The sequence below is a fragment of the Trichosurus vulpecula genome, chromosome 4, assembly GCF_011100635.1.
Source record: "Trichosurus vulpecula isolate mTriVul1 chromosome 4, mTriVul1.pri, whole genome shotgun sequence".
Lineage (NCBI taxonomy): Eukaryota > Metazoa > Chordata > Mammalia > Diprotodontia > Phalangeridae > Trichosurus > Trichosurus vulpecula.
Genome location: NC_050576.1, coordinates 79,333,838 through 79,350,672, shown reverse-complemented (window position 1 = coordinate 79,350,672; position 16,835 = coordinate 79,333,838). Strand labels below are relative to the sequence as shown.

Here is a 16,835-nt window from a genome sequence, read left to right as displayed (position 1 = left end):
GGGAGGAAGGAGTGAGAGACAAAGAGAAAAGAGAGAGAGGAAGAGAAGAGAGAGAGACAGAGAGAGAGAAAAAAGAGAGACAGAGAGAGAGAAAGAGAGACAGAGAGAGAGAGAAAGAAGAGAGAGAGAATTTCCAAATTCATTATAGTTAAATATTCTTTTTATAAAGTCTTTTAAAGCATACAATGGTTTAGGGGTGTTGAGGTCTAGACTTTGTCATTTTACCAACCTGTAGTAAGTAGTGAGTGTAGATTTAACTGCCCTTACAGTTGGTACCCATTATTCCTCAAATTCTCAGCCTGGCTCTCCCAGGGGAACCTGCTGTTCTGGGAATTGTAGCCACCAGAAAAGCAAAAAGCAAGCTTGTCTTTTGAGTGACCCCAAATTGTCATGTATTGTCTCTGTTCCATCAAAATGCACTCCTTTGGAGTGTGGGCAATAAAAGCCCCTCACAGACACAAACAAGAAGTAACAGCTAGGGACATTAAGTTGACATCACAGACAAACTGGGAAGCTGTTGGCTCATGACATAGGAAGATCCTGGGCCATTTCTCGGGAAGCCTCATGCCATATTAAGTGAAATCTCCACTAAGACCATTTCCTCCTTCTTTCTCTTACTGACCTTATATGAGAAATAAGAGGACAGAACTAAATGATCACTAAGACCCTTCTCAGTTCCAACATTCCATAACTCTGTAAACTAACTGTTGGCATAAGCTTAAATTCTAGGACCCAGGGCCAAAAAAAGTGCCTTCTGAAATAGTTTCCCGGCAGTGTAGACCCTGGTTTTTTACACTGCACGGGTTGGACAGTAGCTGCCAACATTTTCCATTTAACCTTTTCGGGGGGAGGAGGGGTCTTTTATAGAAACTCAGTCTATAGAAAACATGGCACCCACCACGCTTAATGTTCTTGGTACAGTGGCAGCCACAGGACCAAAGGACAATTTACCTTTCATTGTGTTTAAGAGTAAGGCTTGGGTCTGTCCTTGCTTAGGTAAGTGTTAATGTTCTTTCACTTGGAGAAGCAGCCAAATGCTAAAAATGAAATAAAATAGTTTTTAAAAATCAGAAGCCAAGAAATCCTATTGGATTCCCATTTACCCTGCTCAGACTTAGCTGCCTAGTTGTATTCTCTCTATTTTGTAAGAACATGAAGTAACAGGATTGGGGGGGAGGGAAAGCTTTAATTGATTTCCTAGGACAGTTTTTGGATATAATATTTGGATATTTTGTACTTTATGTGTGTGTATGTAAATTGAGGTGGGTGTCTGTAGGGTGAGTGATTTGGGTGCATGGGGGGTGGGGAATGGGTGGATTTAAGTGGGAGTGATTGTTCTGTGTTTTTTGGTTTGCTTCAAATATGAAGCAAGCATTACTTGTGTTTATTAATATTCCCTGTCAGCCGGTCTGATAGTGTTGTAAATTTCCATTCTTGCAAGACAATGACCTTAAGTTCTAGAACTTTAGAGTAGAACTGTTCTACTGTGAATCAAGCTATTTTCCCTCTGCCTTGGCTTCTTCACAAAGGAAACAGAAGAACCTTGTGAACAGCAGCAGTAACTTCGGGGATGGAGGAGGGGTCACTATGGAGAAATCTTCAAAATGGATCCTCTCAATAATCCCTTGACCACCTTCTCAAGCTTTGCTCACCATCCTTCCTGCCTCCATCCTAGCCTCAGGCTCACAACATTCAACTTTTAAAAGTGACATCTTGAACAGCAGAGGATGAGGCCCATGGTCTCCAGTTGCTGTGCCCACCCTCCCAACCTCAGAAGGGCAAACATAGTCTGGACACTCCTTATTGTTACTAAAGACTTCTGTCATACAGAAACAGGGGTCTTTTGAGCTGGTGATCAGCACTGTTATTTTTTTAAATGCCCGATACATCAAAAGACAGAACAAATACATTACTATCTACCCTCTACGGTGCTCCCATTTTCCTAGACAATGTTCATATATGACTGCCATTAAAGAATAATGTCTTCACACTGCCTGTGTGTTGTAGTGTACATGTATGTACCTTCACATGGATGTGTAACTGTTGGTGAAGGTTGGGGGCAAAAAAATCATGAACTATTTATTCACTTTCCTGGAGCTCTTTTTAATTAACTAAATAAATGTAGGCCAAAAATATGTGGGTGTTCATTGATTTTTCAAACCCTATTGATCAGAAGTCAGTTCTGCCAGGATTTCTTTCCAGAAGCAAATTGGAGAATACGGTAACTTTGATACCTAGAAGTAACCAGGACCATGGGCAACCAACTGCCACATGCTTTTTGTGTGTTCTCACTGTTTCTGAAGAATCTTGACACTGAAATCCCTGTAAGATTGTAGCAGAGTTGGATTAGTGTTAATGGGGAGTCATTATCCCTCACACACACATCAGAAGGGCCCCAAGAATGCAGAAAGACCTCTAAATAACAAATAAAGGTTATCACTTTTGCACTGTAAGTCAAAATAACTCTGAGCAGCAGAAGACAACTTACTCTCCCATAATCAAAGATCTTTTTCTTAGGGGCAAAAAAGGACAACTGCTGGATATAATGACCCTTCATTTCTGTTTTGATGGTTAATGCAGAGGTTTATAATAAAAGTGCTGATTTTTAAGAACTTATATGGCTGGATATTGGAGGGTCTTTTAAACTCAGAGTTTTAGCAGACCCCCACAACTAGCAACTGCATGATACAAATCTTCATCTCCCCAAGCTTTTAACTTCATTTCAAGCGCTTTCCCAAGTCTTTCTGTGGTCATCTCCAAAGAAGGATATGAAGTAGGGAGGAAAGTATAGATAGTGATACCTATTTTAAAGAAAGAGAAACAAAGACAGTGACATAATAGTTATATAAGATAGCACAGCAAATAAACGTAACAGAAACCAACAACCAAGATAAACAAATAAACTTAGACCTGAAAGCAGGAACTGGACAGAACTGGAAATTATGTTCTGTGTTCATTGGTTGAAAGAAATAAAGAAGAAAAGACTGTGAGGGATGTGTTAGCAATTTGCAAATATTTGAAGGATTATTATGTGGAAGAAGGATGAGGATTGTTTAGCCCAGAAGATGGAAGTGGGACAATGGATGGAAGGAAAAGGAAGGCACATGTCGACTCAATACAAGAAAAGTCTTAATGATTGTAGCTATTGAGAATGGAGTGAGCTGCCTTGGTAGGGTGGGGAAAGGTGTTGAGTGAGTTCATCTTCACTGGAAGGCTTCAAGTGGAAGGGAGAAGTTTTATAGGGCTGATTCCTGCTCAGGCATGGATTGAACTCTGAGGGCTCTCTCAACTTTATAAAAATAAAACAACAAAGAATTAGAATAAGGTTATTCAGATAATACCAAAATTCCAAGTTGAGAGTGAGTAGGAGCTAGTCTATAAATGTTTGTTGAATTAGTCAGATGGAAAAAAATGCTCAGAAAATTGGGAGCTGGTGCCTTGGAAACAATTAAAATTATGAACCTCTTCATCTTAGACTAGCAAAGTGTTGGCTTTTGTATTATTCTAGAGAGATAATTGCTATCCCCAGGGGAGTTTTGATTGAGGAGTTATGAGAGAGACAAATTCTTATTCACATTAATCCTGCCATTTCAGTCTGTTATGTGGTCAGATCTTCATCAAAGCATTACATCCAACTGGGGTCATGCTGTAGATGAAGAGTAGAGAATTCTGACAGTTCATGCAGGGAAAACTGTGAAAATGATTAAGAAGTTTAAAAATAAGAAAAGCATAGAAAAGCTAAGGTAGGGACAATAGTTCCTAGGTATAATACTTTTAAAATGATTTCTTGGATAATGGTTCTTCATCATCACTATCATCTTCCTCTTCCTCCTCCTCCTCCCATAGTTATATCATTTGAAGTGCTTTCCAGACATTATCTCATGTGATCCTCCCAAAATAATGTGAAGCAGTTACTATTATTATGTCCATTTTACAGATAAGGAAGTTAAGGCTCAGAAAAGTTGAAGTGACTTTCTCAGGATCAAACAACTGGTACGTGTCTAAGGCAAGATTCCAAGTCATGGGTGCTTAAACTCCATCTGAGTTTGATATCAGGAGGAGATCATCAACAGACTGGCTAAACATAGAAATGAAGAATGTTTTCTTAGGCAGAATGGCTACTCCTCAATGTATTTAAGCATAAGACGTATGTAGGATAATTCAGCTATTTAGGCACAGGAAAGGACCAAGTTTCCTTCCTGCCCTACCATTCTTCTGAAGAGTGCCCTGAGACTGACTGATCCTTGGCTCCTGCTCTTACATTTTATCTGAAGATCCTCAACAGATTAGGTCCCACAGAGAGTAAAGTATACCCATAAATATTTATGGGTCATTCTTACTGTACTCTTTGCCTAGAATTCCAGATGTCCTACTCACAGCACAAAACTGTGCTCTTTTTTATTAAAAAATGGAAAAGGTAAAGAATCCGCCTTCTAGAAGACCATTTTTTTTCTCAGACTGGGTAGATTCTCACCCTCCCTATGATCATCATTTTCACTTGGCTTCCTCAAGAATGAAGGCTTCCCAGACTTTTTGTTTTGTTTTGTTTTTCTTTCTCATGATTCCTCCCATTCATTCTAATTCTTCCATACAACATGACTAATGTGAAAATATGTTTAATAGGAATGTATATGTGCAGCCTATATCAGATTGCATGCCATCTTGGGGAGGGGGGAGGGAAGACAGAAAGAGGGAGAAAATTTAAAATTTATGGAAGTGAATGCTGAAAACGAAAAATAAATAAACTTATTTAAAAAAAAGGATGAAGGCTTCCAAACAACATCACTGTCTGTGCATTTATCTCTCCCTTCCCTATGATGTCATTATCAGTTGGCAAACTTCCCACAATGAGAGAAAACTGCGCCTTTGTAGGGAGTCCCATGTTGCAACACAGACTTCATCTTTGAATTGCTTCCTTTTTCCAGAGTGTGAAGACTGAAGCTGATTGAGTTGCTATGAAGAACTTGAGTTTTAGGGAGTGGATTAAGGAAGATACTTTTTCATTTTGATCCTGCTTCCTGCAGGGAAGATTAGAAAATGAGCTGTTAAAATGCTGGCTCCCCCCAAATGGATTGTGAATCTGGGAAGAGACATTCCAGACAGGGCACTGGAGGGTTCAAATGTAAATATGAAATCTTAAGCATCTTTAAAGTCTGCTAGAAACCAGTAGGAGTTGATTTTGAAACTTAGATGAGAGCAGCAAGAAGGGAAGAGGATGTTGTGCTGTGATAAATGGTCAGTATCCCCGGTTAGCTAACCCAGAGTAAGTACCACTGGGACTGGAGCAGATAATGGAAGGTGATGCCCTTGGGGCCAGAGTTGGGGAGACTCTCAAGAAAGACCAAAAGAGCTCTTAGAGAGAGAAGAGGGTTGGCGCTGAGCAAAGCCCAGGAATGAAGGAAACGGGGAACAGATTGTGGAGAGGAGCATTTAAGATCCAAGATGGGAAATTCAGAGAGCGGTAGTCAAGGAGGGAGTCTCCTAGACTGGCCTCTAAGAAGCTAAGCAGGAGGGGGAAACTTCAGACTATCTAGTAAGTCCTCCTGGAAAGAGCAGAGTATGTCATTGACCAGAAAAAAAGGAGAGTTAGAAGCCAACAAAAGGCTGGGCCCAAGGGGGATTAACATAGGAGCTTCCAGAAAAGACCATTCTTTTTAGTTTAAACTCTCAGTGGCAGTGACTGAGTGCTATAAAATAAGTTGGCGGGAATAGCAAAGAAATCTAACTTAAGACTCCTATATGTTTGGTGTTAAAAAGTACTTTTGCAGTCTCTGTATGTGTACATCTCTCCTCCTCCTACCCCAATCATATTGTAAACTCCTTGAGGGCAGGGACTGTTTAATTTCACCTTTATATTCCTATACAGAGAGGCAGAAGGAAATGGTGAATAGAGCACCGGGCCGGAGCCAGTGAGCCCTGGGTTTGAACCTTGCCTCCAGGTTCTTATTAACTAGGCAACTGAGCAAGCAACAGTTTCTCTGAGCTTCACTTTCCTTATCTGTAAAAGGGGGAGATAATAATAGTCTCTACCTTATAGAATTGTCATGATGATCAAATTAAATTATAAAAAGTGCTATGCAAGCCTTGAGCTGCTAGGTGGCGCAGTGGATATATGTATGTATATACACACACATACTACGTAGCCACGTACATGTATACACATACATATATTTATTTGTACATATTCCAGATTTCATTGGTATGAGAAAGTCTCGGTAAGGAAATTTCTGCCAAGGTAGATCGGCACCTGCTCTGTTCTGCGCCTTGTAGTCCTCAACACCTCTCTGGAACATTGAACGTTCAGATGACTTGGCCAGCATCACATAGCCAAGGCTTGTCAGTTGTGTGACTTGAACTCAAGTCTTCCAGACCCCGAAGTTAGTTCTCTATTCACTATCCCATGCTTCTTCAGTCATATTACTATCATAGGCCATTTTATCCTATAAGTAATAGGGAGCCACTGGTTTACTCAGCAAGGAAGTGTCATGATCAGGTCTAAACATTAGGAAGATGATTTTTGGCAGCTCTGCGAAGGGTATTCTAGAGATTGGAGATGCTAGAAACAAGGAGGCAAGTTAGGGGGATATTAGATAAGGCCGTAAACTGGGCTGATAACAGTGGGAACAGAGGGACCGAATGGATCAAGGGCCAATGAATCGGAAAGCCCTCTGGGCTTGCCCTGCACATGCTGCCCAATGCTGGATGAATGCTTGAGGCTGTCTGGATTATTTGAAATATTTGTAGCTGGCAAAGGAAAATGTTATCAGTCACCACCGATGTGCTATTCCCGTGTTGTGTGCGCAATCAGTCTTCTTCGGGCAGCTGATACAGAATGAATTTGCTGGTGTGGTGCGGGGAAGGGAGGGGAGGAGAAAGAATCTGATTTCTTCCAGTTTCATTAGTCATTCTTTCCCAAAGGCACAAACAAGTCTGGATTTTCCTGGAGTATTTTTCAGCACTTCTCTAAAATGCTATCTTCCAAGGTTTCCCATCTGGGCTGCTTGGACACTCAGTGCAAGAAGGTAACAGTCCCCTCTCTTCATTGGACAAGAAACTCTCTCCAGTGATTTGGGGAGGGGCTCTGTCCAGCTTCCCATTTCCTTGCTAAAGTCATTCCAAATCTAGATCCGAATGGTCTGTACGTGCGCGCTCTCTCTCTCTCTCTCTCTCTCTCTCTCTCTCTCTCCACATTTCACTCCAAATATCAGGTGGCATGTAGCACCAGTCACTGTCATCAGTCTGTCCTCACCAGCAGCATAGATCTCACAACTCATAGCCAATAGCTACCAGCCCAGTCTGACTGATTAGGCTACAGATTCCAAACCATGATTGTTAGAGCAAGCTGTGCTGACTAGCCCACCAATGGGGATCAGAAAGAGGTCCCTGTGGGATGGAAGGGTGGTGGGGAGTCAGTTGGCTTGGTCTAAACAATTTCTAACAATATTCTGAAAGCCTTGGGTTCTGGGGCTGGAGCTTTGTATGCAACAATAGATTGAAATTCCTCACTGTCTGCTTTTCCCACCCCAGGCTTGATCTATTGGCACCCTTTCTGGTTAGTGCTTACATAAGAATTTGGAACTACAAACTGAAACTATTTTTTTTGAATGGGCAGTGGTGGAAAAAGAAAAGATTATCTCTGCAAAGTCTATAGAAGATAACTCACATTTGTATAGCACGAAAATGCAACAAACACTACATTCAGTACTTGTTATTGTGTGCAGAACACTGTGCTAAGGCCTGGGGAGAAGATATAAAGTTTAATTAATGTATGGTCCTTACCTTCTAGGAGATTACAGTATAGAAGAGAGGGAAAAACACCAACAGACATAATGCTAACATCCATCATGTGATGAGCACTAATAGTAGGAGGAAATGAAACTTCCATGTGAAGTCTTGGAGATTCAAAGGTAGGAGAATGGGGAGATGCATAGGAGAGACTTCAACCCAGGTGGCGTGTTGTTTGTGTGAGTAGGAACTCACCAGGTGAGGAAAGAGAGGAAGGAATGCATTCCAAGGACAGAGAATATACTGCCCAAGCAAAGGCATGGGGACATGAGAGTGCAGTGTGTTTAGAAGAGGGAGAGAGTTGTCAAGAGTGTCTGAAGCGTAATTCACATGGACGGGGGTAATAAACCTTTACTCAACAAGCATTTATGAAGTGTCGTAGGACAGACGTGCATGTTTGTGTTGCAAGATGAAGCCCTGGAGTATTCGTATCAGTGAAGTCCCAGATCCCCCAAATTATCAAAGTAAACATCTTATTCCTTCCTACTAAACTGTAAGATCTTTGATGACAGAGACCATCTCTTGATCTTCACATCCTCCTCAACCACCAGCACAGGGTCTCTTACACACAGTATACTGAAAACGTTTGTTGAATCAAATGGAGTGTAGCCCTTGGCATTACTTCTTAATGAAACAGGAATAATAATGATGTAATGAGACCTTATTTCTCTGCATCCTGTAAGCATGGGCAGAGTGGAGTAAGTGAAAGCAGACTGACAGCAGAGGGATGGAATAATATTCAAGTATTATACATCCCTTGAAGTTCAACCACATCTATAAAATGACCACACTGGATACACTGGACAAATGTATCTTCTTAAAAAAAATTTAACTTCATTTGAGAGTCAGCATTAGAAGTTCGTGAAATGATCCTAGATTTCATGATGGGCTCGATATTTTTTTTAAATGAGATCTGCGCCCAAGTGTCATGTGCTGATCCATGAGGTAGTAAGCTCTACTTTTCTGGGAGTATTCAAGCTCCTCCTTGTGCTATGGGAGACAAGAAAGAGATGAGTGATATTCGTGATACAGTCCCTTGGGGTTTAGGTAGCACATGCCTCCTATTCCCAAACCAGTTTATTAGTTTAACCAGAAGGTAAACAGATGACAGAGATGCCAAAGGAGAAGAGTGCAAGCAGCTAAAAGCACATACAAGCTGTCCATTAGGAACAAACATGGTATTTAAAATATGGCATTAAATAAATGAGGCTATTTTATCCCACTGGGCATTTTCATCATTTTTAAAAATGAAAAATACAGGTTTTATACAGTGCAGTATATAAATCTAATCTCTACATATACAGTATATACAAGCAAACACATTGTGCTCTGCTGGGGCATTCAACCACACATTCTCACATGTCATTTCTGGACTGACAGCCTGAAAAACAGGCTAAGGCTCCAGTGTCAATCCATGTCATATGTTGGTTACACTGCGGGGCCCACAGTCACATCACCTGCCACTCTTTCCCTCCTCTTGTCAAACTGAGGATGGACCTGATAATGGGCATGAAGAAGTGCGAAGTTGGGCATCTTTACAGTGCAAAATTCACCATCCCTGGAAACGTCTGAGCAAGATGTAAGGCATTTCTTTTGTTTGTCCATGTATTATGGCTCCCCAGACCTTTCCAGGACCCCAAGCTTGATTTATTATGGCTGTTCACAGAACATAAATGAGACACAACTTTTCATAGTCGCATTACAGAGTTGGCACAGAGAAATTTATGTATATAATCTCTTTTATAATCTTGGTTCACTTCATCTTTATTTTTAATTTTTGGAATGCAGATTAATATTCTGAGGAAAAAAAGTTTTTTAAAAGGATGACATTCTGTAAGTGCTTCTTATGTGTCAATATCAGACATATATGGCTTTTAGTTCAAACCCCTAAAATGACTTTCACCACATCTCAGACTCTGGAGGAAAATGGTGTAGTTGGCAATAAAAATTTCACTTCCAAGGGAGACAGAATAATAGCAGCTATGGGGGTCCATATGCAACATTAACTTCTTTATTCTGTTTGGAGACTGTACCTTGTTAAGAAACATTTTAGTTGGCATGCACCCCCTGACCCCACAAGGCTGTCCCCCACCCTGCCCTGGGGAGGCTGTGGGCTAGGCACAGTGATGCTACAAAAGTTAATAATAAAGTAAAACTGGGCACTGCTACAATAAACAGGCACCATCTTCAAAGGCAGCCAAAGGGTCAAGCGATGCTCAGGAATCAATTCCTTCACCGACTCCAAGCCACCGATCTAAGTCAATCTCAAAAGAGTTCTACACCTGAGGAATAATTGCACAGAATGAGGAGGAACAGCAATTCTGATGGCAGAGGACTGGCGTGATACGCAGCTGTACATGCAAAAGGCATTTATCTGAAGGGGCAATGACCAGTGGCATTCAGACAAGGCCAGAGTCCGCACATGTAGGGCGTCTTTTTCACTTCCTTGCCTGGCTGGTAAGTAACCAAAAATATGAGTGTTTGTGCAAAAACAAGCATGACCCACTTTCTGAATGTTTTAGAAGGGGAAACTAAAGTGAATATCCTGGTCCTGAATGGGTGCCAAAAAAAAAATGTTGGTTGGAGAAATTTGATGATGATAAAATGAGTTTTCTCTCTTCCCCCTCCAGAAAAGCAATTTGTTGAGTGAATGGACCAAGGAAGATCATAGATTAAGAGCTGGAAGGGACCTTAGAGGTCATTGAGTTCAACTTCCTCATTTTACAGATGAGAAAACTGAGACCCAGAGGAGGTAAGTGACTTGCCCAAGGTCACACAGGTAGTAAGTGGCAGAGCTGGGATTTAGACTCAGGTCCTCCAGCTCCAAAATCTAGCCCTCTTTCCAAGTGAGCTTCTCACTTCATTTTTTTGCTGGGGGGAAACCCAGCCTCCTTCTCTATTCCCCAGCCCAGGCTGATAGAGTGTGGCATGTGCAGGCAGATGCCGTGGGGCACCAGCTTCTCCAGACCCTTTCCAAATCGGTCTTTCATGCAGCGGATAGTGGCTTTTCTCGTCCTGCATTTGTTTGTTTCTGGTGGCACTTGATTTTTAGAGGTTTTTCTCCTCTTAGAAAAATAAAATTTGAAGTTCATGTTATAAGTAAATACTGGCACAAAGGAAAATTAGTATTCCTAGGATTTGATTCCATTTAATTGGAAGGTGTAAGGCTATGTATGTCCTCAGTTCCTTCTTTTTTCCCCCCCAAAAAAATGACCATATCGTCCTAGACCAATGTGCAAATTTTCTCCCATAGTCCAGAATATCCCATAAAGTTCCTTTTATATATACATATACATATATATAAAATATGTTTATGTTTCTATACACACATACACAAAGACGCATACATATTTCTATATGTGGGTAACTTTGCATTCTAGTCACGAGTTGGTCAAGGAGGAACACTGCGGTAGTAGTTCATCCTTTTCATATCTAACTGATCCTGGATGTCCCCAAGGTGTCTTGCGCAGTGCCAGACACACACCAGATGCTCAATAAATATTTGCTGACTAGATGAAGGCTCCCTAATACTGGGTGGTAGTTGAAGTCCTTTTGCCAACCTCCTCGGTCCCATTCCCTGCTCCGGCACACTGTGAGCCTGCCCTGCGGCGGCTCAGAGGGTGATTTTGCTGTGTCTGTTGCTCCAGCAGCCTCTCTTTGCTGTCCTGGGCAGGGTCAGGCTGGTTCGACTACGCAGTTTCACCTGTTCATCCATGGTGTTTTTTTTCCTTAGGATGAAGTCAAAGTTCACCTGACTATTCATAGCATAAAAGACATTTGCAGTGTCTGGAATGACTAATTCTGGAAAAAGAGAAGAAACAGAAAGAAGTAAGTGCATATTTTAGGCTAGCATTGACCTCATTCTCATCCCTCAACTTTTCAGTCACCTCTATCCCCGCCAGCCCCCAAATTCCATCAGCTGTCAAATCCCAGTGATGCTATTGCCAAGGTATCCCTTTAATGCGTCTCCTTCTCTCCATGTCATTGCCACTTGGATTCTTGAAATGGCCTCTCTAATTCGTCTCCCTCTTTCAAGCCTCTCCTCTTCCCAATCTACCCTCTGCCAGCTGCATAGCTGCCAAACCAAAGGACTGACCACGTCAAGGGCCTGCTCAAAGTTTTCCAACTTTGCCTCTAGACAAAAATACAAACTCTTCAATTGGGAACTTAAAGACCTTCCTTCATGTTCTTACGCCAGACCCACTTTCTAAACTTATTTCACAGTATTCCCCTTCAGGCACAATCTGTCCCAGTCAAAATAAACTTGCCTTCCCCAAGCTGAGGATCCCAATCTTCCGCTCTCAAGCTTTTGTACAGACTACCCCATGTGGCCTTCCTTACCTCCACCTATTAGAACACAGCTTCCTTCAAGGCTCATCCCACCTACAAGAATCTGATCCCACCCCGCATTATTAGTGCGCTCTTCCTCCTTAAACTAGACTTTCTTTTCCTAGTTAAATGCTGTGTATGCCTACCACATCTCCCAACAGAATGTAGGGCAGAAATTTTAAAAATGCTTGTTGAACTGAATGGGTATGTGAAACATGCAAAGCCTGGGACATGACCTTCGGTCCAGAGATTTGAACCAATCCAGAACAAAACCCAGAATGGAGGGCACCAATCCTGACTTGAACTCATATATTATGTTCCAGACTGAATCACGGATTAGATGCTTTCTCAGGTCCCTTTTAGCTCTAGATCCTATGAACTAAATAAACTTGTACAGTTCCTTCCCCCACCCTGCCACCCCATTATCATAGAGATAAAGAAAACTGAGGCTCAGAGGGGTAAAGTAACTTGTTAAACCCTAGATAATGGTAGCATCAAGACTAGAACTCAGACCTATTAACTTCCCCTGCACTGTCTTTCCTCCCAAAAGACAAGGAATCCATAGTGAGAACAAAATAATCTTCTCAAAACACCTAGTCAATCCATTCAAACCAGAACTGGATCCATATTTTCCAAAGCCAACCAACTTCCAAATATCCCATGAAATGAAGCAAAAGGGAACCACTATTTCCTTATGGTCTGACTCTTGCCTCACTCAACGCCCTGCATGCTATTATGCAAAGATCATTAATAAAAGCCAGACCAGGCTCAATGACTCCCAGTCGTGACTTTGTAATATCTAATGACTTGTGCCAATTGCCTCTAGGAGTGTAATGAAAGTCTCACTACAAAACTAATCTGCATGCACATTGATTTTAAAAGCGTATAGGACTTAGGGGGATGATTGTCCCAAACAGGAAAAACAGTAACAGGAGATCCCAACTGTAATCACAGTTCTGGCATGGTGGCATGGAATTGGTTAATCCACAGTGAGTGTGAGATCGAGGTTGTTTGGAGTGATCTCCTCTCCTATATTTGGTTTAGGGGAAAGAACCCTGGACTACAAGCCTCAGCACCACTAATTAGCTGCAGTTCCTCGGACAAATCACTTTACTTTTCTGATCTCAGTTTTCTCATCTGTACAATGGGAGTGTAGTACAGCAACAATAGTTCTCAAACATTTTGGCTTTAGGATCCCTTTATACTCTTAAAAATTACTGAGGACCCCTCCCACCAAGAGCTCTTGTGTATGTGGGTTATATCTATCAATATTTATTTTATTTAGAAATTAAATCATATTAGTATTATTCTTAACATTGTTTTTACCTCCCAGACCCGCTGAAAGAGTCTCAAAGACCTTCAGGGGTCCCCAGACCATACTTTAAGAATGCTTTACTGGATGTTCCCTAAGAGCACTCTTACTTCTAATACGCATGATTATTTATTTGTGGCACTGAATTCTATAGACAAGGCTTCCCTATAGTTCTATCATGCACTGGCTTTCACTTTCCAAAGTAAGTGAATCATAAATTAAAAATTATTTGTTATAAGCGATATTTCTCTGGGAGTTGGGAAGAAGAGATACAATGGAAAATCTGAGAGATATTAAAAACAAAAGATTTCAACAAAAATCTTTTTAAAAAACACACCAAGTCCTATTAGGTGGAGGAGAGGTTAGCTTCCCAGAATGACTATCTCAGAATTTTGAGGAACTCCAGAAGCCATCTTGGATGTGTAATACTCCCGAGAAGGATTCCTCTGAGTAAGGAGCAACCCAATGCACTGAAGGATTACACTGAGTACTCTTTCTTTGGGATTCGGAGGAAAAGAAATTTCAAGTTCAAGTGTTAAGAGTAGGAGTTACTGGTACCCGAAGATCAATCACAAATGAAGATAAAGGTTTTCTCTGAAAATATCATGTGAGGCAAAGGGAAAATTCCACTTGCAAATCTTCATTCAGTTTGCAGACAACTTTTCAGGAACACACTGCTTAGGTAAAGAGAGCTCACCAGAAGAGGAAACGGGCCTTTGGGCAACTAAGGCAAGTTTGTAAAAAAAAAGCTGGAACTCTGCTGCATGCATTATGAAACTCCTCCTGCAGAGGCTCTTGAGAAAAGCCTTTTTTTCAAAAAAGCTATTATTTTTTCCAGTCCCATGAAAGATTCCACCCTGTTTCCTATTCTTAGCTCCAGAGTAAGGCTAATATAAAATATAAATATAAGAATGCTCCAATCTATTTAATTTACCGTGTCCATTCCCTGTACCCCAATTTTGAAGAGAAGTAGAGAGCAGCAGAAAACTTGGACCTCAGTCCTGGCTCCCCCATTGCCAAGGTCAGTGTGACTGCCATTTGACATCTGCAAGCCTCACTTTCCATAAAGCAAAGGGTTAGCTTGATGACCTCCAAGGTCCCTTCCAACGCTAACATTTTGTGCGCCTGAGATCCTATGGCTGGAGATGCCCGGAGCAGTTTCACCTCACCTTTGTCCTCTGAGATGACCTGGACAAGCTCATAATCCTCTGCCGGGTCCGAATCGAGGTTGTGTTTTAGCATGGCTCTCTGGATAACAGCTGGAGTTTTATCCTGGCTTGTCAACTGGAAAAAGATTTGAAAAAAATGTTAAGTTCCATGTTTCATGAAAACTTTGTCCCCTATGGCCCATTAATATGGTATTCCAAAGCCTAACAAACTCAGCACCGTCAGTGAGTCACTCAGTGAACACTTATTAAGCGCCTGCTCTGTGCCAGGCACTGTGCTAAGTGCTGGAAAGATGCGTGTTGTTGCTGTGATCTTCTGTGAGGGCAGTGGCCTCTGAAATGACTCTGGGACTTCCCATCTCCCGTTACTTAGAACCTACGCAGACCACACTGCTGGGGTGGGGGTGGGGGGAAGGGAAGTGTGTTCGTACTGGAGGAAGTTTTTGACAGCGACTGCTGATAAAGGACAAAGAATGAGAGGATCTGGATCCTGGCCTGGGCGCTGCCATGCACAGCCCACATGACCTTCAGCACCATACCGAGTCTCCATTTTCTCCCCTGTAAGAGGGGGATCACAATGCCAGGAGTCTCTACGGCACAGCGTTGTTCTTAGGCTCAAACACCATACAAATATGAGGCGCACCCAACAATAACAGTGATAATAGTTAGCATTTATATAGCGCCTCCTGTATGCCAGGAGCCTTGTTAAACGCCTTACAGAAATTATCTCATTTGATCCTCACAACAACCTCGAGAGGTGGTTTCTATTATTCCCATTTTACTGTTGAGAACACTGAGGCAAGCAGGTCACGCAGTAAGTGACTGAGCCCGGGTTTGAACTCAGGTCTTCCAGATACTAGGCACTGCACAACCTAGCCGCCTGGTAGTGATTACATTAGCATCACCATGCTTCGTACTCAAACATGCTGCCGCTGGCAGTGAGCAGTCACTGCATAGAGCAGTGACCAAATGACTAAGTAACTACCCAATGGACTTTTTATACAGCAAAAGCTCTCCATGGTTTGTAGCAAGGGCCACTTTGTGCAGAGTGTCATTGCACTGAAAGGGAAGTTGAAGGGGACTGTTCCTTAAGACCCTATTTTCTACTCGTGGAACAGAGGCACTCTCCCTCCACAAGGACCTACTCACTGACTCATGAATCTGGAAAATGCCAGTATAGGGATCCCTGCCTGGGAGCACGGCTGTTGCGACAATTGCTATCACCTATGTTTGGAATATCGGAGATGAGAAGGGTAAGGCTGACTTCCTGTAGTTTCCAAAAGTTGAGCAACGAAACTAAGGACCCCACTCCAGAATCCCAGCTCTCCTTCTGTACTGCTCTCTCTTCTATGAGCACTGAGATCCAGATAGTAATGCGTTGGAGCAACAATATTTAATGCTGTTTTCCTGAGTTTGGGACATTTTGGATGCGATGAATGAGACCATTTTCAACAGAGGGAATGCTAAATCACATCTATTCCATCTGTTCTAGAATAACAGCCACTGGAATGTTCACTTCCTGCTACTTACAAGCAAGTCGCCCATCCATCCGCAGTAAGCGGTTTTATTTTTGTTTGTTTGTTGCTTTCTGTTCAGGGGCATCAATGAATCTGAAGACACCAGCACAACAGGAAACACATTTTTTCCTGAACATTAAAGGTTTCTCAGCTTTACTCCTATCCTACGGCATGCCTGATGAAGCAACAGGTTCTGAACAAAGTTCTGAAGCTCAATTTATTAAAATCAGCCTCTTGAAAACAGATAGCAATGGCCTGGCTTATCTTCCTGTCCCTGAGACATCTGTGATATGAATTTGCAAGGGGAAAATAGGTGCACGTCCTAAGTCTGAAAGAGGAAGATCTGTTTCCTGTCAGCCTGGATGAAATGCTCCCACAAATGGAGCAGACAGTCTGAGCTACCTGCACACAGCCAGGCATGACAGGCATGAAAGGCATTTCATGAAGGATTACTGTGAGCTGCTGATGGATTTAGTCAGCCAAATGCAAATTTCTTATCTAAGGGTAAGCCAAGAGACCTTCAGTTTCTTAACTGAAGAATTTATAAGCTCTAACTTCCCCTGGCATGTACAATATCAGGGTAAGAGAGGAGGGAACTTTCTCCAGGTACTTATCCTTTTGTGGAGCAACTTATAAAAGCAATTTCCAACTTATTAATGGGCTATGTGCCCCAAATCTGTTAGTAAATGCTTTTCTTTAGAAGCTGTTTCCTAGAAACAATGCTAT

The 16,835-nt window shown here is 41.9% G+C and overlaps 1 protein-coding gene across 2 annotated transcripts in view; it reads right to left on the bottom strand.

The window, feature by feature from the left end:
* Nucleotides 1-8,805: 8,805 nt before the first annotated feature.
* Nucleotides 8,806-16,835, bottom strand: part of RGL1 (ral guanine nucleotide dissociation stimulator like 1) — a 156,905-nt gene continuing 148,875 nt past the window's right edge. For both annotated transcript variants that reach the window (XM_036755958.1, XM_036755959.1), the window contains 2 exons: nucleotides 14,596-14,710; nucleotides 8,806-11,586 (listed from right to left, as the gene is read on the bottom strand). In XM_036755958.1, coding sequence (XP_036611853.1) covers nucleotides 11,399-11,586; nucleotides 14,596-14,710 — 303 coding nt within the window. In that variant the 3' untranslated portion in view covers nucleotides 8,806-11,398. The remainder of the gene's footprint in view (nucleotides 11,587-14,595; nucleotides 14,711-16,835) is intronic.